Source organism: Haemorhous mexicanus, chromosome 1 (assembly GCF_027477595.1).
Source record: "Haemorhous mexicanus isolate bHaeMex1 chromosome 1, bHaeMex1.pri, whole genome shotgun sequence".
Lineage (NCBI taxonomy): Eukaryota > Metazoa > Chordata > Aves > Passeriformes > Fringillidae > Haemorhous > Haemorhous mexicanus.
Genome location: NC_082341.1, coordinates 90754017 through 90777082, shown reverse-complemented (window position 1 = coordinate 90777082; position 23066 = coordinate 90754017). Strand labels below are relative to the sequence as shown.

The window sequence follows — 23066 nt, the reverse complement described above, 5'->3', positions numbered from 1 at the left end:
TCCACAGTATTTTCAATAGCAATAGACAACTGTGGATTCAAAATTCCTTGATGAAGGACACATTTAAGGCATTATCTCTTAATACCTGACCAGAGTTTCAGAGGTAAGCACAAGGAAAACATGTACCTACATTGTTTTAATCCAACATTCTGGAGTTTGTGTACCTAATGTCTTTGGCCACACAGGCCTTGTGCCATTCCAGCCCTGTGCCCAGCTCCTCTGTACCCCAGAAAAGGTAAGCGCAGGTCAGCAGTTTGGATAATGGATAGATCTGAGATTGTGACTTTCCGCACTGACAGGGACAGTGTGTCCCCAGAGACGGTTCAGTAGAGCAGCACCTTGGTATCTCTGTGCTTGAGGGATTTTAGCACAAGAGGACCTTGAGTCCCGTGGGACTGTAAACTCTGCCTAAAAATTGTAGGTACAGGGAGGGGAACTTGACTGTTTCTCAGAGGGTTGTGATCAGCCCTCAGTAAAGAATTCAGTTAAAGATTAGTGAGGTGATCCTACTTTGGCTTGTACTCGAATTCCGTCCTGTCCCTGAAATTCTTTCCCTGTGTGCTTTAATCCTCACTTTGTGAAAGGAATCTGTTCAGCAGGCTTTGTTTCCCTCTGTATCCCTTCTTCCTCTCAGCGATGGCGCAGAAGCAACTCTTGGATGTTCAACTTACGCTCCTTCCCCTCCAGGACACGCCAGCTCCCCTGAGTGGGGAATCCGCCGCGAACGGTCGCAGGGACGGCTCCTGCCCATGCCGGAACCTTCGTGACGTAGGTCGGCGGCTCCGCCACTCCCAGGGAGCGGATCCCCGCGCTAGCGTCGCGCCGCAGCCCTGCCTCGGTGCCTCCCCTCGGAGCCGCCCTCCCTCGGTGCCTCCCCTCGGTGCCTCCCCTCGGAGCCGCCCTCCCTCGGTGCCTCCCGGTGGGAGCGGCCGAAGTCCCCGCCGCTGCCGCAGGACTCGGCTCCGCTCGGGATTCCCCTCCGCGCGGCGGGGCGGGGCGCGCACCCCCGCCTGGCCGTGACGTCACGGGCGCGCAGCGTCAGGGGCGGCCGGTGTCGGCGGCGCGCGGGAGAGGCGCGCGCGGGGCCATGGCGGCGGGGTACCAGCAGCGGCCGAACGGCGGCAGCGCCCTGCCCGACCCCTCCTTCCTGTGGAGCGTCTTCCAGAGGTGAGCCCCGCCGGCACCGCGGGCCCGGCGGGCAGTGGGCCCGGCGGCCAGGGGGAGGTGCCGGAAGCGGGTCGGCTGCTGCGGGAGTCGGCCACCGGCCCGGCGCATGCAACGCGGGGTTTGGCTGCCGGGGCGCCTGGCAGCGCTGCGAACATCGCGGTGGTTTCCCCGTGGGAGGATCTGTAGGAAAGGGCTGGGGAGGAGTAAATGTGGCTGTACTGTATAACGAGGGTAAAGGGGATCGGTGGGAGCGAGACGGTAACCTTGAAAGCGCTGAAGTAATTTTTAACCTGAGGTTGCAGAAAGGATAGTTCAGTCTGGAGGATCAGTGTAGCAGCACAGGGAAGGCTGGTAAAAAAGAGTCTGATAAATGGTAATGGGAGGCTTTAAAGCTACCAACGAGAAGTCATAGCTGCACCAGGGGGCGTTTAGGTTGGGTATCGGGAAGAATTTCTTCTCAGCAAGGGTGGTTGGACATTGGAATGGACTGTCCAGGGAAGTGGTGGAGTCACCGTCCCTGTAGGTATTTAAGGAAAGAAGGGACGTGGCACTCAGTGCCATGGTGTAGTTGACACGGTGGTGTTGGTCATAGGTTGGACTTGATGATCTCAGAGGTCTTTTCCAATCTAAAGGATACTGTGAAGTATTCTCTTGAATTCTCCTGGATCAGAGGGACCTGCAGGGAGTTAGCAAGCTTTGCTAAACAAACACACTGCCAAGATCCTATCAGTAAGGAAGCCAAAGGAGATTTCCCAATTATGTCTTGTTGAGGAAACTGGGGAGGTGCCTACGTTGGATCCATTTTTATGAGAAATGAGTCAAGACAGATCTTCTGACACAAGCAGCAGCAAGAAGAAGTTAAGCAGTAGACAAAGAGTACTAAGTTTCTAAAACTGGCTGATATTTACGGAGTGACTCAGGAATGCAGCAGCTTACCTACCCAGCCTGCTGTAAAACAACTTCCCCTGAGGACTCGGCAGAGGCATGCATGAAGCCCTTTCTCTTTTTGAAGGGTCCAGAAAGAAACAGATCAACAATCTGGCTTCTGCACCAGGAAAATCAGTAAAAATATTTTAAATAATGTTTTTAGTCAGGACAGTTGCATGGCTTTTGTTGAAAATATTCCTTCCTGCAGACTGCTGTATAAATCCTGGGCTATGTTTGGTAAGGATTGGATATGGATATGATGGCTGGATTTGGAGCGATTCATATAATCTGTATGCTTTTCAAAAATACTTCCAACACTATCAAAAGGCCCTTGAAGAAATTCAGTAACTGTGGAATGAATGGAAGCATTCTTCAGTGGATGGAAAACTGACTGAAGGGTGTGTGTGTGTGGTCATGCACCACACTGACAGATGGAGCTCTCCTGGGATCTTTATGTAATCTGTTCAGGAGCAGCTGGGGAAAAGAGAGTAGGTTAAGATTGGATGGTGTACTGTGGTTTTGTACTGTGGGTGTGGTGAGGCACTAGAACAGGTTGCCCAGAGAAGCTGTGGCTGCCCCATCCCTGCAAGTGTTTAAGGCCAGGCTGGATGGAGCTCTGAGCCATCTGGTGTAATCGTAGGTGTCCCTGCCCACAGCCAGGGATTGGAACTTGGTGGTCTTTTAGGTCCCTTTCAACCCAAAGCATTCTGTGGTTCTCTGATTCTGTGAAAAAAGGGTGAGTGGTCAGGTGATGTTTGCTGATTCCTGCAGTAACTGAGGCCTGTGAATGTTTGCAGGAGCACCTTGCAGTCCTGAATGACTGGGCTGTGTCAGCCTGTCATGGGCAGATCATGATCCCTGTATGACAGGTGATCTCCATATGTCAGGTAGAATCCAGAGCAGAAATCTGATGTCCATGAGGAAAACCCATTCTAATTTTGCATAATTTTATTTATAAAAGGAATGTGCTGACTGATGATGCTCAGGAGCAAGATAAGTGGGTCATAATGCATTTTCATGAAAATATCAGCTTAGGACTTGGTAGCAGCTCCTAAAAAGGTAAAAAATGTTCACAATACTAAGAAGAGAAACAGAGATTATAAAGGGGAATATCTATTTGTAATTGAAATCTTTGCAATTTATGCTTGCAATTTTAGTGTTGCATGCAAGTTACATAATTCTTGGAGATGGGGAAGGAAGCAATAGAATGAACTGAAAGTGTTTAGAAAAAGACAGCAAGAACTAAAGGAAAAGAAAATCAGCTTCTGTGAACTGGGATCAGCTGAGTGGGACTCTGGCTGGGGTAGTAAATGAGGGGAAATGAAACTGTCAGTCCGAGGGGAACATCCTTGTATGAAATGGAGGGAAGTCCCCACCACTTTCAGATACCCTTCTAAAGAAGTCATGATCATTCTTTATTTGGGCAGAAATTGCTTAATTCATTAATTTTGTCACAGAACTTGAATAACTAAGACAATGGACTGTGAAGGCTCAGTGGAAGCTGGAACCTGCCTGTGCTTTTTCCTCTTTGTACCTCTTTGCAGGGCCCTGCAAACGATTGAGTCTTTCAGCAATTTGGTCACATTAGTGACTTACTCTCCATTGCCAGCATGTGAGAGAGTCTGGGTGACAAACCTGTTGCTCCAGTTTGTGAAACAGATAGCTCACTACTGTGGCATTAGCCATTTCGTGGATCTAACCACGTGTGCTCTGCAGTTCTCTTAAACAGAAATAAATAAAAATACTTCCTTGTGGAGAGCATGCCCAAATTATTTCATTGTCAGTGTTTCTGTGTGTCTCTTCACTCATAAGTCTTGCAGTTTTCTTTGGAGCTTTTATCATGTTCCAGAGACTTTTCAGGAAAATAATAATCTCATCTGGTGAGTAAGAAGCAGAATGTCAGAGTCTTCAGTAAGTGGAACCTGTTCATTTCAGCCATTTAAAGCTTACTACCTGGTTTGGTTTTGTTTTGTTTTTCTTTTCCCAGAGTTGATAAAGACAGGAGTGGAATAATATGTGATAATGAACTTCAGCAGGCATTATCCAATGGTAAGTCTGTGAATGAGCAGTGAGGTAGTTCATTGTAAATTTCGTGATGAATTTGTGGTGAGAGTGGTTACTTGATGGTGTGATTCTTTGTATGGAAGGGGGTGGGAAGTGTTCCTACCACTCACTAATTACTATTTAATCTACAGCAAAAGGCTGGTAAGGGGAAAAAAATGAACAATCCTTGTGATGTTTTGTTTGTTTGTTCTAAACTGAGTATCTATTGTAACATTACTAGTCTGTATTCTGAGGAATGAGGGTGTGCACATCCCTGTATTTTTTTCCCAGCTCTGCTTCCTAGAAGTCATAACCAGTGATTCATATATTCCTTGCTCATCACTACTGAACCTTTGTTTTTTTAACCAGAATCACTCTATAACCTGAGCAAAGCTGTTTGCAACCAGCCTTTTCATTGCACATAATTTATTTTTCATGCAGTATGGTGCAGGAAATAAAGGATGTTTGGGGGTTTTTCTAACAGAGTAGAAAGATGCACTCTAGATCTAGTATTAAAACTTCCTAGTAGTCATTTCCTTGTTGTAATACTCAAAGAAACTAGGATATTGTCAAATAACTCATGGAAACAAAAGTTTCCATGAAACATGAAACATTTTTCCAGTAGCCTATTTTTACTTTCCTCCCATGACTCAGGGTGGGTAGGGCTGTACTCTCTGGGGTTTTTTTCTGTCTGGAAATCTGAAAAAAGGGCATATTCAGGCTGTTCACCTTTGAGTCCATACCAAGTTCCCCTTCTCTCAAGGTTTATTCCTTTATCCCTCCTGTGCTTTATGGCTCACAAGGGCTTAAACTGATTTTGTAAGGTGCAGCACACACTGGCTGAAGGGCCCATTTTTGTCAGTAATTGCCTGACTTGAAATAAATTTATAAGGTTCTATTCAGTAAAACTGCAGTCTTGTAACTGAGCTGGATGTATTAGAATATTTGTTTAATGATATATCTGATAAATTAAAAGCAATGTGTTGTGGCTGCCAAAACTGATCCATAATTAAAAATTTGAATAAAATCTTTAGCAAAAGCTAAGTTAAATTAAGTCACCATTTTCATTTAGATTACAGTGCTGTTTAGAGCTGTGAGAAACTGTCATTTTAAATTTTACCTGCCGTTTTAAATTTTATGTATTTTAAATATTTTCTTATATGAACCTGCCCTTTTTAATTTTATATATTTTAAATATCTCCTCATATGATTGAATTTAAGGGTAATAAGCATTGATAAATATCTGAGCTCTTTTCTTTCCTTATTTACAGTGTAGATTAGCAGTTTCAGTGCTTTGCAGTTATGAAGAATGCCTACCAAGTGTTAGACAAAATATTTACAGAACTGTAAGCTTCCTGCATTCCAAGAGATTCTAGATCTTGTACACCAAAGTCACTAACAATTCACTATATTATTTTCAAAATATGTCCTCTAGTGGTTGTTTGTGCATGGCCGTCCTTCAGTTTAACGTGGGCTAAAATAATGTTATGTCTTTATTTCTAAAACATTAGAAAATTCTGCGTTGTGCTGATTGACATTTGAAGTTCAGTGTGGTTTTGACAATTTGGCATTTTCAACCTGTGAAGTTTATGCAGATAACAGTGTGCTTACGTGGGAGGGGCTGATCATCACTTTGTCTGTTTGCACAATGAAATCCTTTGCTTCCTTCTTGTTTTCTTCTGTGCTGCTGTGGGAAGTGAATATTAGAGTCAGGAGAGGAGAGACAGGGATAGTCTTCACTGTTTATTGGAATAGGATGGAATCAGTACAGTTCTTCACCCCTGGAGTTGCTCAGATTTCATTCTGTGGTGGCTATATGAATCACTTGAATTTTTCAAGATGAAATAAGTTAACTTCCAGACTGTATTTTCACTTTTTCCTCTTATTCTGTTCAGTGTTAAATTCTGGCACCTTATTAATTCCATTATTTCTTATTTTTTTGAGGAGACACACAGCTCTAAGGTACTGATATTCTCTGTCTAAAATACTGCTTCAACATTTTCAGAAGCATTTTTCCTTTTCTTTTTCTCTGCTTACGTTTCTCTTTATGTGCAGATAGTGACAGGGCCTGCCTGCAGTGCAGGGCTCGTAGAGTTACATCACTGCCGTGACCCAGCAAAGCCAAGTGCCGGATCCCAGGGATCCCAGCCCGGCCCCTCTGCTGGGATTTGCGGTCAGCTGACATCCCTGGGAGTGCCTCTGCACTGCCCTCGGCTCACCGACTCCTTCGTGGACTTGCAGATTCCTTGGGCTCCTGCAGGCACCCACAGGCAGTTAATTACGTGCTGCTTCGTGCTCCTGCTTCCTTCACAGGCTCTGGAGAATCCATGGTGAAATTCTAGATGAGGCACAGGATTCCTTTGTTTAAAGCTTAATGCTTCCTAGGACTTGGGAATGCTCTCAACCAAGTGAAAACAGTTTCATAATGACAAGCCTCTAAATACTCAGAGAAGTAGAGAGCTCCTTTCTGGGTGATTGCTGTTCACGCCCTTTCAAGCAGCAACACTTCTTGGTCTAAAAATACTAATTCAAACTAACAATTGTTACAGCAGTGGATTGGGTGGGATTTGTACTGAACTACTCTAAACTGCAGTGTATGGTTATGCCATGCTGGGAACTCTTTCTGTCAGAAACTAAATGCCCTGGAGTAGTCCTGTAAAAAGGAAATGAGCAGATGGGTTTTTACTGAGGAACAGATATGAGGCCTTGATTGAGTTACAATTTAGAACACTTCTGCTCCTGTCAGTAGAAAAGAGGTACTTCAGTTTACATCTTGGTTTTTATCCAATACTTCCTGACAGCCTGGGATGAAAAAGTCCTTCTTAGATCTTCCAAGGTTTGTTAGATTTTTTTTTTTGTTACAGCCTTAAAATGCTGGTTTCTGTGTGGTATTTGGGAAGCACTGGTCTGAAGTCATCTCTGAATGGTGAGACTTTCTGACTTCCAAGCAGCCTTATTTTTTTACTATGCCAGCTCCATGACACATAGCTCTGAATTCACTGTTCTTAACTGATTAGTTTGTTTGAGTGTTTTTCATTTTTTTTTAAACATTGAGGAATTCTTAATTCTCAACTAAGTAATTCTTTTTGTTTCAGGCACGTGGACTCCATTTAATCCAGCAACAGTCAGGTCAATTCTTGGTGAGTGTAGTTGTGTGATGTGGCACAGTCCTAAAAAACTGTTTTGTGATCTGTTCTGCTGATTGACTGAGAATGCTCTCAATTGCTACACTGTTGTTTTGGTTTTTTTCCTCAGAGTGCCCAGCAATAGTAAGTAAAATTATTTTCCCTTATGATTAATAGTGGAATGCCCTTTGCATACACACATGTGCACTTGTTAAAGTAGCCTGAGAAAATGTTACTGCATAATTGATTAGATAATAAATGTAATTTATGCATGAGGAGATTGTTATCTTAAATTTTCTAAAAGGATATTATGTAATTTTCTTGGGAAGTAGTTTTTCCTATCTTGAATTTAAGCCTATGTTTTACTCCAAAAATAATACCAAACAGAAGCTTTACAATGCTTGAATTCTGTTAGTGTCTAAACTAATTGCCAGTAATGTGGAAGGTGATGATGGTAGAACAGAAGGATGAAGATTCAATCACAATAAATCAAATCTTTTCTATCACACAGTTCATAAATCCAAGGACTACATTTTTTGCTTTGTTTTCAGTAAGTGTTCAGCAGCAGTCTGAGTTCCATTGCTGGGTGACATGTAAAAGATAACAGTATCAGTAAATCAAGTGCAGATGAATATCCCAGCACTCTTGGAAATTATGTAAGAGTTTTTAATGTGTCTTTGAACACCTCTGCCCATTTTGTTACTGGATGATCAATCAAGCCCTCAGTATTTTTGAACTGAAAATGAAAACCTAGGAAAAATAAACATTCTGTCTTTTATTCTGGTATTTTTATCTTGCTTTATTGTTTTTTCCTTCAGTGGATGACTGCTTGCTTTTTCTTGGCAGGACTTTCCAAATTACCACTTGCATTTTAGCAGTTTCTTTTCTCTCTTCAGTACCTTCCACTGAGCACTCTTGATATCTACCTAAAGTCCTGGCAGATCTTGCTGAGGGGTTGTATGACTAAGGTTTTTTATGTGTTTCTTACTTCTTATTTCAGGCATGTTTGACAGAGAAAACAAAGGGGGTGTGAACTTCAATGAATTCACAGGAGTCTGGAAATACATCACAGACTGGCAGAATGTCTTTCGAACGTATGACAGAGACAATTCTGGAATGATTGACAAAAATGAACTAAAGCAAGCACTAACAGGTTTTGGTAATTCATTAGTGATTACAGTTTTTATGACTGGGTTATGTCATAGAATGAGCTGCTTACTGGTACTGTTGTAGAGGTGTACTGCTCTGACAAATGTGACTAAAAATGAGGCAGGTGAAGGGCAGCTTTCCTTTTAGGTATAAGGTACCTTTTAACAATGTCCATGCTACAGGCACATGTTTTTTAAAGCTCTTTTCTTAAATAGAGAAAAAGGAAAACATGTCCTGACATATCCAGTTCCAGTCTCCTCTGTGACAAGCTCTGAGAGGGTTACCAGTGTATCTGAACAGGGTACTTGATAGAACTTGCCACTTTTTAAAACAAGGACAGCTGTCCATGCTGGGAGAGCATTCTGATGGCTAAGGAACTTTCATTCCAGTCACTTCACCTGTAAAGACTTGAACTGCAGCCCTAAACCATTCCCTTAATCAATCAGTCACTTTAATATGTAATTATAATTACTGTGACTCTGTATATAATTATTATTGAGCATGGGTTTTATTGCATGCATTTCAGTTTAACAGAGATATTTACCAAAAAAAAAAAAATCATTGTAACTCCTTACTGTTTTCTGGTTTTGTTACACATGCCTGCTAAACAACCTTGTTCTTTTTATAGAAGGACTGCAGTAATTGAAACCTTCTAAAGTATTTCTCTTTTTCCAAGGTTACCGACTGTCTGATCAATTCTATGATATCCTTATTCGGAAATTTGACAGACAAGGAAAAGGACAAGTTGCTTTTGATGATTTTATTCAGTGCTGTGTTGTTCTACAGGTAAGAAAGGAGATGTACTTTGATGTCAATTGAAAAAAAAATTACCTTTTCTTAAGCTTTTCTGGTTCTCACTTTACCAGTGGATCTAGGACTTGCTCTTATTTATATTAAGCCATTTGAACTAGTATATGCTAAGTGCTAGAAACATCTTTGTGTATTGGTCTTCATTAGTAATTCCTTTGTGTCTCAAGTAAATTTGATGTGTCACATTAGGTGAGGGACAAAAAAAGTGTGAAAAATAGTATCAGTGTTTGACACTGTCTGCTAGTTTAATACAGACTTCAGAGCTGATCTTGCAAGGATAATGGTAAAAATACACAAAAAACCTTCCAGTCTTTCAGTAACACAGAGAGTGAGAGAAAGAGAGAGAACATGGAGGGAAAGCAGTTCCCTGTAAAAGTCGCATCTCTGTTATTTAGACACATCAGTCACCTTTGCATTCATTGCCTTGTAATGCAAGGCAATTAGGGTTAGTTGTAAACTTGAACTCTGCTAAAAAGGGCTTTGAAAGGGAGTATCACTCAGCTGATGTTAATGAAACCATGCAGGGAGTTGTTCTGGTCCTTTGTCTATACTGCCTGGCATCTCTGGGGTTATAGAGAGACACCTCAGTTAGCAATGGCACATGAAGCATATTTGCCTAGAAGGTGAGATATGCACAAGGTATGCATTGGATTCAGTTTCCAGATGACTCAAACATTGCATTGGTTTCCCCCCTGCGTGAAAGCCAGTTATAAAAAAGCTGTTGGGTCTATAGAGAAGGTATTGCATTATTATTGCAGTGAGCTATCTTTTTATAAGACTGTAAAATGGCTGCAGAGGGGATGAACAGAAGGGGTTCATAAGGCTGTAGAAGCCCCGGTGGCAAGGGGAGTGTGTAGCAGTCTGAACCTTGCCCTAGAACAAAAATGTCTATTATTTTTCTTCTCTCCTCCTCAGAGGCTGACTGATGTGTTTCGACGATACGACACTGACCAGGATGGCTGGATTCAGGTGTCCTACGAGCAGTATCTTTCCATGGTCTTCAGCATTGTATGACACCCATAACCAGGAATCGCACACTGGCATTATAGAGACTGGAGTTGCCAAATCATCCTCTACTGAAAAAGATTATTTATGTATTATAATGGATGTAACATCACATTCTTAAATTTTGTATGTTGGTAATCATCGTCAGAATCTGTGCTTGAGTTGGTTTTATTTTGTATTATTGTATGATATGGCCATCTCTGCTTACTGTAGTACAGAAAGCACAGAATCTAGATTTAACCGCTACAATGTTGAACTCTTACATATATCCTTACCTCTTACACATATCCTGCATGGGAAAAATGACTCTAGAAATGCCAAATTAAAATTATGCTTGTTAGTTTATATCAGTTGAAAGCCAGAAGTTGCACAACATGTTTTGCATGTGCCTTACTTTTCTAAGAGTTTAATGTATTAATTTTTAAATACAGAATTTAAAATTAATTAAAAATACCAGGTCAACTTTTAGTCTGCTTCACTTTTGTACAGCTTTAAGGGGATGGTGATTTTATTTCTGTATTCTCATTTTCTACGATTCAGGGATCTCTCCACTTGGATGGCCTTTTTTTATTTTCTAGCTGCCTCCTTCTTTCAGGGTATCCCTTGGGATGGCTTCAAATACAACTTCTCACCTGTGAAGAAGGTCATACTGCATCTCCCTTGATAAGTTCCCCACAAAAATGAACTCTGACTCTGAATATGCACCTTTTGCTTAGTTGTCTCATTTGACATCAGAAGTCTTCCTTTTTGTGCTGAAGCACTTTTTTGAAGCAGCCTTGAATTGACAGACATTCTTGTAACTTTACCCTACATCTCACCATTTACAGCTAATGAGAGAGAGTGAAAAAACTCAAGCAAGACAAGTAACGAGTGATTCCTGTCACACACCATCTCTTGCAGTGACTCTGAGGAAACTACTTGGAGGAAGCAAAGACAACCAGAGTTACAATGTTACTTCCAGGTGACCCTGAGATTTGTACAAATAACACCAAGGTCACACGTTCAGTCTCTGTATGGTCCAGTCACTGAACAGCTGGACTTAGTGATCCTTGTGGACTCTTTCCAACTCAGATGATTCTGTCTCACCCAGACTAGTGTGTCTGGTGTCAGGGTGAAGGCAGCAAAGTGGCAACTGTGCAACTGTTACAAAACATCTATTGCGCAAACAAGCTGCTACTATTTGTCAAGTGACAGCTCAGCAACACTCTGAACACTCTTCTGGTGTCAGAACCTCTCTGGTTCGCCAATGGCCCCCAGAGCATAAGCACACTGAAACAAGGAGCTCTCCCAAAGCACTCTGGGTGTCCTCACCCAAAAGGTAAGGAATTGGTTTTGGGTGAGGGGGGAGATCAGGAGTAACAACCAGTGTCAGAAACCACCTCATCCAACAGCCGTGAAAGTTACTTACGTTGAAGAAGACAAGGGAAAAAAGACTTCTACCAGTTACTCTTTTAACCTTCCCTCCCTGGAAGGCTGAAATAATAACTATATATGCTCTCTCCAGAAACAAAACAGAAGAGAATTCTTTTGAGAATTTCTGGGCTCAAAAAAGCTCCCCTGTTTCTTTCCACTGAGGAATCTGTCCCTTTGGATCATACACCCACATAAAATCCAGTAATTCTGGGAAATGTTTTAAGGAGTAAGTCCATGGTACAAACTAAAAAGCTGGAATCTGAGAAATTTCCCAAGCTGTCTGCCCTGAAAGATGTCTCCATGTCCAGCTGGCCTTGTTGTATTTCACTGCCCTTGGTGCAGAACAGCTGACTCCAGCACTTCCTAAAGGAGCATCACTGATGCAGAGAGTCATCAAGGTGGCTCTGGATTGGAACAACTACTGTCCCACTAGGAAACACACTTCTAAAGGTGTGAAAGCAGGTACACCACAGACCAAGAAACTGACTAAAAGCAGACCATTTATTCCCAGTCCAAGACATGTTCCAGTCTGGGTTTTTGTTAAGGAAATTGGAAATTTGCTCCAAGGGCTCAGGTGCATTCTGAGAACTACTGCCTCCATGCCAAGGCCTGTGATCTAGCTGCAGTGGTGCTGATGGGTGCCAGGCATCCACTGCTGCTCTGCAGGCTGTCAGGACCTGCTTTGTGAGGTGGTTTATAAAGAAGGATTGGAGTCTAGACAGAGTTCTGCTCCAATACTTAGGAGCAAGATATGGTAAAGGTTTTCTTGGAAGTAAGAAGTACTCAGCACTCTACAGTTCAGGAAAGCTTTAGTAAATCAATGCTGTCTTACTACTCCATTTCCAAATGCAAGAACTGCTTCCCCAATGCAGGACTCTGCACAGAAACAAAGGAAGGACAATAACTGTTGCCCAGAAGGAAAAATTACAGAACATGTAGGTGCAAAGAGCATCTAATTTGGGTGGAGCTCATCCAGCTACTGTGTGTCACTGGGGCATACAGTAATAGCAGTGAAATCCAAAAGGGAGAGAGAAACGGGGAAAAGAGTTCTCTGCAACAGCCTCAGTGGAAAGGTCTTAACCTGAATTGATAGAGTTGTAGCAGTAATATTTCCTAGCAACATTTTTTCCTACGGTTTCAGAACTTCAGTTGCACTACACTTTCTGTGAGAAAAAAACTATGCTAGCAACATTTGTGTAAATAAAATTTTAGTTATAATTAGTTATTAGTTCTTATTTTTATAATATTATTACTTTATAATAATTAGTTATTATATCTACATTTTAACCAATCAATCCTACAGACTTGTAAACCAAAACTCTGGCAGACACCTGTGGTAGAAAAAACAATTTTTCCTTTTAAGCAAGAAGGTTGAGTATGTAATTCAGTGCATGGAAGTGTACAGCACAGCGATGCGGTGTGTGATGTTATAAACCACTCCAACAGCTCAGTAAGTATGAGCAATGAACAGGAATGAAACAGTGAACAGGAACAAAAAAGGAAAGTGGATCTTTTCAGATGCAGAAACAAAGTAATGACAGAAGGAAGACTTTAGGGAATTGACTTTACATGCTGAATAATAAATTATTCTGAGTTGAGTTTTTATTAAAATTTACATAACAAGATCCAAAATGTTTTATGACAGCTCATGAAGACTAACCCTGCTTCAGCACAAGTATTTAGTGCACAGAGACACAGTTCCAGCATGGGTGAGAAGAAAAATGATAGTCCAGAATGCAGCAGTGAAAAGGAAAACAGACACTCATGAGTAAACTGTCTCACTTTACTTCTTTTCTTCAGCTCCATGTAAGCTGGTTTTAATTACATAGAGCAGATATCTAAACCCAGGCATTCATGAGCATGTGGCTCTGATACACCTCATGAACTGGTAAGTACTACTCAGTTAGTACAACATTTTGTTTACTTTTTCATGTTATTTTATCTGATTGCCTTATGGGTTCTACTATTTCTTAATATGTTTTTGCCAGTAGAAAAAATCAAGAATTTTTATTTAGCATGGGTCCGTCCACCAAATGAGTTTTTAGGATCATTTAAAATTATTTCATTTTGAACAGCATGATAAAACAATTTGCGTATTTCTCACACCATTTCTTACTCTGCAAATTGAAACTGCTATGCCCCATTACATACCAGTCCTCTAGTACAGATTACATTTTCCTCATATAGCATCACATTAAGATAGAGAATACCTGTGCTGTGACATTCTCCTTTCTTTGTCTAAACAGAAATGTAGTGTAACAATTTCTAAAAATATGCAAATTATAAAGCCTCAAATTAATGGAACTGGCCTTACATTTGTGTGAAGAAAAGTAAACCTGTATTTTCAATTAATATTCTTCCTAAGTAGGTAGCATAAAAGTAAACCTTTCTTTCTCTTCTGAATTGAGAAGGGTATTAAAAGGATTAGTAGCTTTTTGATGACAGAGTAATTTTAACGTATTTTCAAAAAATAACAAAAGATCTTTTTTTCTGAAATATACTAAGATATAACAAATACATTACAAAAAGCCTAAACAAAATAGTATGTTCACCCATTATGTGCAAGTTCATGTTCCAGCTATATTTCACATGTTAAAAATTTAAACCCTACCTCCCTTTACCTCTCCCAAGCCAGTCAAACACAGTTAAATTCAGTCTCTTTCCTGAAAGCCAAAGGATGGAGATTCTCAAATCTCTTCATCTGTTTCCAGTTCAGCTGTTGCTCCTTAATCTTTCTCTCTAGCTTCTATTAGCACATTGACGAATGTCTGAATATTTATTTCTGGAAAGGGGCAATAAAGACATTTAGAGTTACTTCTATCTCATAATATTTCCAAAATACAACATAGAGAATGTGAAAATGAAAGTTTTACTGTTAAGTAGCTACCTAATTAATTAATTCTGGTACCAGAAGCATAGTTTGCATTTGTCCAAACTCATGCCCAAAGACAGCTATGCAGTAGCATATGCCCACTTCTCTTTAAGTCCCTTTCATAATCTATTTCCAAAGGAGAAACTCTCATTTTGAATAGTGTATCACTATTCTCAACATTAATGACTATTTCTACAGTAACTGGAAAAAAGAAATTGACACTTAAAGAACCAGCTCTTTGATAACATTTCTCTTGTTATCCCAATGGGTTTTGATTCATTTGGATTATCTATTATAATGCCATCCAGGCTTGGTTCTGCATGCATTCCAGTATTTTTTTCTTTATGCCAATAAATTCCCCTCCCATCACTGCAAATCTACCAATACAACTCAAGAAACAAACTGCTAGTTAGAAAGATGACCTAGGACAAACCTTTTAATTCAGGAAATTTTTGCACTATCAAAACCTCCTCCCACTCACTGCTCCATCCAATTGCCAAGAGGCACAGTGTCCTCAGAGAAGCAACAATGCCTTTCTTCAGCTGATACAGATGTGAGCAAAATGAGCTTGACTCCCCTGAACAGCTCATCCCATCTCTGCAACCTCCTGCTTATGTTACAGCACCCACACTGTCGTAACTCATTTCACATGATGGAAACTAATCACCATCTTACTTTGAAGTGCTGGATAATATGGAGCCAGCTGTTTGAGCGTCCTGGTCATTGTAGATACATCCTTTCCTAGGAGTTTGTTCACAGTGCTGGGAGCAAGACCAGCATCAGCTCCATTAAACATCTCTTCTGAGCTTCTGAACTGCTGGTGATCTTGGTAAGAACCACTGCCAGAAAATGCGTCCTGATGTGAACTCCAGTCTCTCTGGTAGCCTGATTTCTGATACCTGAATTCTTGACACCTAGATTCCTGCTTCCAGCTAGAATCCTTGTTCCACCTATAGTCCTCATTCCACCTACAGTCCTCGTTCCACCTAGTGTCCTGGTGCCACCTGGAGCCACCTCTTCCTGAAACAGCAGAAATTGCAGAAGATGTACAAGTATTCACAGACTCATAGTTCTTGTAAGAGGAATAGTTTTGTGAAGCATAGTTTGTAAAGTATCTTCCAGATGAAGGATATGAGGCAGAAGAATTGGGATAGGATAATTCTTGGTCACTTCTATGCCTTGCTTTGGTACACGCTTGTTGATTCCTCCATTTTGTATTTTCTCCGCCAAATGAGAGCCTGTTACCACAGAGCTCATTTCCTTGCACATCACTGGGTATGTATTCTGCTGAGTACTCCTTCACTGGGCTGATCTGGTATGAAGAGGCCCCAGGAGCCCAATCTGTGCAGGGCACGGAGTTTCTGAGCTGTCTCAGCCATTGGCTGACACCACCGGCAGGAATATCAGGCTCAACAGCAGGAGAGTCCCCGAGGAGAGACACACTTGCAAAGTTGTCAGATGTCAGATGACAGGAGGATGATCCATCATCTGCTTGGTAACTGTTTGAGTGAGCAGGAGCAAAAGAAGCATTTTCAGAATACTCTTCATACTGAGACAAAAAACCTTGATTCCAGTCAGAACTTCCTGAATAAATAAAGGGCACTTAAAGTTAGCAAAGTATTAAATACCAGCTGCAAACACAACTACTTTGAGATTTTATGACGTGTACCTCTGCTCTCCCATTTCCTGCCTTTATGTCTTACCTGAGTTTTGCATTTTTTTTACCCAAAAATTCTAATAGTAAATATATCAGGAAGAGTTACTGCTTGATTTCCATAACCTTAACTGCTATAACAATGTCCAGTGAGATAGGAAGGTTTTCAGACAGTTAAGTCATTAAAGCTCCAGAAAATTATATCCTGGACTGACTCAGAGGGCACAGACACACAGTACACCAGCTAAGAAGCACTATGGCTGGCCATAAAAGTAAATTGTCACAATATGTGCAGGCTCCAAAGTGAACAAACTAGTAGGGGGAAAAAAAAAATTACCTTTGTATTCTACATCTGGCCCATAGTGTTCTGGGATGCTTTTCCTTTCTGGAAATTCATCTTGAGGTACTGACATCACTGGGCCTAAACTGTTGTTGTAATTATCCTAGGTAAAGCAAAAAGTCAGAATGTCTGTTGGCAAATGCAAGAACTTAAGAACTTTATAAAATCTAAAAAGCAACAAATTTCCCATAGAAAGTTAGCAAAGTACAATTTTAAGTGATAGCAAAGTCCATATGAGGGGTGTGTTGTTACCACATTACACAACTATTTTCCAGTGTTATTTGAAGAGATACATTCCTGGAGAACAGAAGGAGGTCTCTGGTGAAGACATTATCTCCTGTTTCAAATTTATTGCCTCATCTTTCTTATCATCACCTGGCTAAAACATAAAACTGCTGCAGATGCAAATCCTGCCTCCATCTGGGGAATGCAGAATGGAAGGCCCAGCTGAGAGATTAAGCAACAGAAACAATATTTAACTAGTGCTGGTGGCAGCATTTGCACAGAGATAGTTACTGCAGCTCACCTGACATGGAATATACAATTGAGAAAATAAGTCTGAAACAGCTTTCAGAAAAAAACACATCCTGAATTTTGTGAACAAGTAGCTGCCAGAGTGATGAATCATTTTTTCACAGATTCTGGTCTTTCATCAGATTCCTTTTTCCATGGGTAGTCAACCCCTTTGCAAAGAACTATGGAGGTTTCTGAGGACCAGCAGTTAGTCAAGAACATCTTGCCAACCTTAATCTTAACAGATTAAAACTCTAAATTGAGAGCAAAGCTACACGTTAGGAGAAAGACAGGCCTACCCACAGGCACAGAAAAGAAAAAAGTGGCACATTTGCGTGGCACTTAAAGTCTCACTGATCTTAGAACAAAAGCTAACAAGCAAGGGACCACCACAAAAAGGATGACAACCTGTCATTGAGAAGCACAATGGTGCCCAGAATAGAACACACACACAAAAAAAGCCAAAACAGATATATGATGATGGAATACTAAGAGAAATGTGCCATGTAATAAACATCTTTGTTACTTAAAAATTGTAAAAAAAGAAAATTGAAATACATTTAATTGGAGGTTTTGACCATGCCTGAACTGCTACAGGTTGGCACGGTGTAAACACAGTGAGTTTAACCACTCCTTTCCTCCCAACAGTAAAACAATTCTGGACAAGATTAAATTACTTACTGCTGCTTTCTTTTCACAAAAGGCCTTCAAAGCCTCCATGAGTTCCTGTGTAATGCGAACAACAAGTGTTGCTTCTGAGTCTGAGGTGATGTGAAAAGTCTCCTGTGAAAAACCATGGTTAGAATTGGTCATTAGGATGCCAAAGGGTCAAATACACAAACAGATCAAAGTCATACTTTGATTTTTGTATAACCAAATTTATACTGTTGGTTAACATATAGCATAGATGATACATGTATACAAAAATATCAAAAAGCAAAACTGGGAGCATAATTATGGCCTGATAAAAGGTAAAACATAAACTTGGATTTCTGTGCCACTTCTGTATTGTCAAGTCCATAAACATTTTGTTGCAGACAGAGAAGGGCACAAGTCCTAAATTTATATTATCTGTGTAGAAAATTGAATAAAAAATAAGCTTCAGGCTGATTACTAGGTAAATGAATTTATAAGTGATTCCAGTAAGTCAAAAGAATATAGGCAGTTTTTTTGTAAGGAATAGCTGTGATTCCTGTACATAAAAGTCAATTAACTACCAAGTTTTTTTGTAGTTTACAGATTATCCCTTAGACATGCTTTTTCTCTGTCTCTTTCTGAAGTCACAAGTAACCACAGTGTGGAAGACATGAAGCACACATTTCAAAACATTCTACTTATGATTTTGGTGTATAAACACAATTCAAACTCAAATGAAACTTTCCAATTGCCTTAGGCACAGAACATGACTTTCACAGAGTAAAAGTCAGGTATTTTCATAAACTCAAAAGACAAAATGAGGCTTACTATGCCACTGTCATCAGCAACAGAACTGATAAAACTTCCCCAGTCACCCCAAGACCAGCAGCTGTGCTCTCTCTGGCAGCCAGAGCACACTGGCTGCTCTTGCTCAGCATTATCAACAATCCCATTAGATATGGGCAGCCTGCAGCACTTGATCACCATCAGTGCTGCTAATTAACACTGCTTGTCAGGGTGGCTTCTCAGCAAAGGGGAGAGTCATCCACAGAACAGGCTGGGAGCCCACGTTTAATCCAGCCAAGTGCTCTGAGCTAAGCTACAGCTGCACTAACTTTTGAGGGCAGAGTCCACTAAAATAGAAATTAATGCTGCAGTCAAATGAGTTTCATCAGTAATCAGAGGCCCCTTCAAACAATATTCACTGCATTGTACTGGTGAAACATCCCAACTCTCATCACAATTATTTTACACACATACCAAGAACTCCAGAGCTTTCTGTTTCCGAACAGGATCGTTCTGCAGGATTGTAGAATAGGGGAAAAAAAAAAAATTTTAAAGACTGAATTTTACAGCAGCTGTTGCATCATCTTGTACAGAACAAGATTTTAATCTTTTATCCAACAACAAAAGTCAACAAAAAGAAAAGATACCATTTTAGGTCAGAGCCATAAACATGTAACCTTAGATCTTCAGTATCAGTTTGGTAGCAGCCACACAAACACAACTGCTTTCCTTCCAATACCAGGAAGAACACAATTCACATCTTAAGCCTCATACCTACAGGAGCTATCTTTCCCAGCCTTTCCTCACTCAGGAGCAAAATCACATTAAAAAAGTCAAGTGCTCAGCTGCATTTAGCATAGTACCTGACTAGCCTGAGGCCCACACAACCAACTCTGACACTAAGATAAAAACAAGGCACTTCTCAGTGTTTGTCTCCAGAGCTAATCTGGACATACTTCAGTGATCATTTTGAATTTCACCTCTGAGTTAGAAAAAAGGAATGTAAATCTTTAGATATATCTTAAGATTTAAACCAAACTTTCAGTACAGAATAGTCTTGATCTGAAGGGGGACAGAACAGGGAAGGGGAGAAGGCAGCACAGGCTGGGAGACCTGGCCTGGACACTGGCTTTGAGACTCTCAGTGGCTCTGAACAGGATTTATGAGAGCTAAGGTGAATGTACTGTATTCTCTTCCCCTCTGCTGTGATGAACACAAAACTCTGACTCATTAGGTCAATTGGTTCTGCAACAATATTAATAAAATACTAAATAAAGCCAAAGAATAAGCATTTTCCAGGAAAAAAAAAAAAAACAAGCATAAAGAAACTGCTACAAAATGAGACACTTCTGGATACGTGAACCCTTGTGCGAAATTACTGCCTCTACATACCTCATGCTTATAATCATCTTCCCACCTTAAAAGAAAAAAAATTGCAATATTAGGATCTATTCTAAAAATTACTAAAACATTAGGTTTACTTGAAATATTTCAGTTTACAAATTTTTATCACCTACTATTACTGGATATCTTTCGCTAAGAAATAACAGTGTTTTAAATATGCTGTAAAGGTCCTTATTCTGACTGACTCTCAAGGAGACCAGCAGTGCAGATGAACTTCTTTACGAATCAGCTGAAGGACACAACTAAAATAATAGTGAGTTTATTTTTTTCTTCCTGTATAAAGTTTTTTATAAAACTTATTCAGCCAATGATATCCCACATAGAATGTAAGCAGCTTGAAATTTTAATTGCAATTACTTTTTGAGTGCAGTACTTCAAAAGCCATAGCTGCTAGTTCCTCACAGACAAAAAGGAACACTTTACAGAAGAGGAGTATGTACAGTGGAAAGACAATACAAAATATTTTCCCGTATGTCGTGATGTTTGCTACAGAAAAACAGATTTAAAAAATCTGTTTTGATTCTCCTGTACAGGTAGTACTCTCACCTTGATTTCTTCTCCAATGGGGCTGGAAAATGAAAAAGAATTATTAGCAACATCACAAGGTTTGCACTGTATTTCTGCAACAGAAGCATTACACAAACAGAACAGTTACTGGCTGTGAAGTGGCTGTGCTTTCTGTAAAGGGCAGAATTCAGCAGCAATTGGCACACACATCCATCTCAGAAACCAGCAGGCATCCTTGATGAAAAGTCTGTGGGAGACCTGTGCCCTAAAGGCTCTGCAGGGAACCCTACAGCGCCTGTGTCCAGGCAGCTGAACCCCACACAAGAAGGCTGTATGGAATAAACTGAGGTGAGCCTGTCTCCTCCATGAAAAAAAGTTACAAGGTCTGCATGTGGGTTTTTTCCAAGTAAGTACCGGTGAGCCTAAAAGCTGTATATACAATAGCTAAGTTTCCAACAAGAAGTTATAGGGGTCAGAATGTCTGATCATCTCATCTCTATCAGTGTATAAGCATGAGGAGGGAGGGAGGGAAAGCTCAGCAAAAAGCAAGGCAGTCTAAAACAGTAACTATGCTTCAGAGAACCAGCTACTGCAGGCTATGTAACTTCTCACTTCTTAAGCACTGTGTTCCAGGATAAACAACAGGACATGTAATAATTCCCTGCACAAGTGACATCTTTGGCCCTACAAGACAAGGCCAAAAGCCTTGTGTTGCCATGTTAACCAGTTCCCATTAACACAGTTAACACGTGCTGATGAAGCTGTTAATGTCGGTTTCATCACTCGTACCTGTGTACTAGTGGCCCTTCTTAATTATATCCCCAAATTCATCCTCACTGTCAGAAGAGAGTTTTGACATTTACCAGCATGATCCAGTCTCAAGTTACTTACTGCTGCTAACCCAGTAACCACGATTTTCTTCTAAATAACCAGAGGTTTTTTTTTTTTAAATTCACTTGATGTTGACCTTATCACCTAACCAGAGCAAACCTTTATATTGAAAGGCACAATGCCTTTCCAGGTAACTTCCCTCTTGTCCATTTTTTCAGAGTTTCATATCCTGTTAGGCAGAATATGATCAGTGTGGGATCACTCCTTTTGATGTTCCAGATTGATATTTGACCATGTCTTCCACTTCTACAGAAGTCTGCTGACTTGACTGATGTCAGTTTACTCTGAACTGAGAATTACTGGCTCATGACTGGTTGACATTCCCTCTTCTTCGCAAGAAACACAGAAATCAAAAAGATTTCTGCCACCTTGTTTTGCAGACCAACATTCAAAAGTACAAGCCACAGAAGCTACCAGTGATCAATAAAAAGAAGAAGAGAAAAAAAACCCCAAAAAACTGCCCCCCTTCCCCCCAAAAAACGCCACCCTACTGCTGTGGCAGGCTCCTACAGCAGGATTCACGCTGAGAAATTTGTTGATCTTTTCAACCTTCGCCCACTTAAATCAAACCCACCTTCCTTTTGATATTAACACCAGGGTCGAAAGGTAGCAAGGAGGTGTTCCTCCAGACTGGCATCATTTAAGGACCTATAGCACACCTACAGTAACAAAAGATGTAACTCAGCCATACTGTATGAGGGAAGATGCTGGGTTTCTGTTTGTGGGTTTGGTTTCCATCGTTTCCCACTTTCACCAGTGATTCAGCATGTAAGTCTTCTGATGATGGAAATGAGGTGGAGGAGACTTTATCAGCTTATTCAGAGAAAGCCACCAAGTACCACCTTTCCATAACTTTTTACTTTCCTTGATGAGCAAATGACTACAGTTATCATAAATACCTCTAGAACTAAGAAGTTAAAAAATCTAAGGAAGACTGGAAGTCTGGCAATTTCCTTCTTTCATCAGTTCAAAATCACAAAAACCAGTAAAATCTTTAAAAATATTTTGTGGTATTACAAGTTGAATGTTTTACATCAGTCAAACCCTTTGAGTTCAACTAGTAAGTCAAATTAGGCCAAATATCAATTACATCAAATCTACTATATTCAAGAAATTCACATACTTACATGAGGTAGCAGGTCTTGTGCAACCTTCCATCTAAAAATATAAAAAGTTTCATATTAGACTTTATGACTAAAATTTCATAACAACAGTCTCTACTGCAACTGCCTTTAGGAAAGGAACATGTACTTTTATTTATGCCAACATAATTAAATTTAATTAAATTCCTCACACACAGATATAGACTTCTGTAAATATAAATGAAATTTGAGAAAAAAATTTGCTTACATTTAAGAAAATCTAAGTTGCAAAAATTAAGAATTATTGAAGTTAAAGTAATAAAATTTCTGAATCACTGAATTCAGACTGAACAATTTTCAATTTAAAACATCTAAAACCTTAAAAATATAAAGCTTTGGCTTTTTTCAGATTAATTTCAATACTACTGTTCTTTTCCCTGGATCTTTCAGGGTAACCTAAAGGTAAACCTTAGTTCTACTCACTACTGCACTGCCTAGAAACACACAGAAAATTTAACCAGCTTTGCCAGCAGTAGTTTTAAAATTTACTCTATTAAACATAAATGCACTGATAAAAGACACATTAAGAGATACTTGGCATTTACTTCCCATTACCTTATACATTTTTAATCCTTCACTCTTCTCTAGCTCTCCTGCTATTCGTCTGAAAAACGAGACCTTGCATTCTTTTGCATCTGTTGGTTTTCTCTTCATTTTATCTGGAAATTCTTTAGACTGTAAA

General features: G+C 40.2%; 2 protein-coding genes across 9 annotated transcripts in view; one reads left to right on the top strand and one right to left on the bottom strand.

Annotated features, from left to right (window-relative positions):
• Positions 1-1011: 1011 nt before the first annotated feature.
• On the top strand, positions 1012-10688 carry PDCD6 (programmed cell death 6). Of its 2 annotated transcripts, none has more exons than XM_059855999.1 (6): positions 1012-1167; positions 4082-4143; positions 7233-7277; positions 8263-8415; positions 9088-9197; positions 10137-10688. In XM_059855999.1, exons 1-6 carry the CDS (start codon positions 1088-1090, stop codon positions 10233-10235), a joined length of 549 nt encoding a protein of 182 aa, XP_059711982.1. In that variant the 5' UTR covers positions 1012-1087; the 3' UTR covers positions 10236-10688. The 2 variants fall into 2 exon arrangements, with proteins under 2 accessions (XP_059711982.1, XP_059711983.1); XM_059856000.1 differs by having other exon boundaries at positions 1035-1167; positions 8263-8421.
• Positions 10689-13223: 2535 nt separating this feature from the next.
• LOC132331985 (uncharacterized) overlaps positions 13224-23066 on the bottom strand; it is a 28643-nt gene continuing 18800 nt past the window's right edge. For 6 of the 7 annotated variants that reach the window (XM_059855983.1, XM_059855991.1, XM_059855976.1 and 3 more), the window contains 9 exons: positions 22940-23059; positions 22370-22400; positions 20391-20412; positions 19833-19857; positions 18915-18953; positions 17700-17801; positions 16503-16608; positions 15187-16095; positions 13224-14421 (listed from right to left, as the gene is read on the bottom strand). In XM_059855983.1, the coding sequence (XP_059711966.1) occupies positions 14366-14421; positions 15187-16095; positions 16503-16608; positions 17700-17801; positions 18915-18953; positions 19833-19857; positions 20391-20412; positions 22370-22400; positions 22940-23059 (1410 nt within the window). In that variant the 3' untranslated portion in view covers positions 13224-14365. Of the gene's footprint in view, positions 14422-15186; positions 16096-16502; positions 16609-17699; positions 17802-18914; positions 18954-19832; positions 19858-20390; positions 20413-22369; positions 22401-22939; positions 23060-23066 lie in introns of those variants that run through there. The other variant, XM_059855998.1, reaches the window with a different exon arrangement.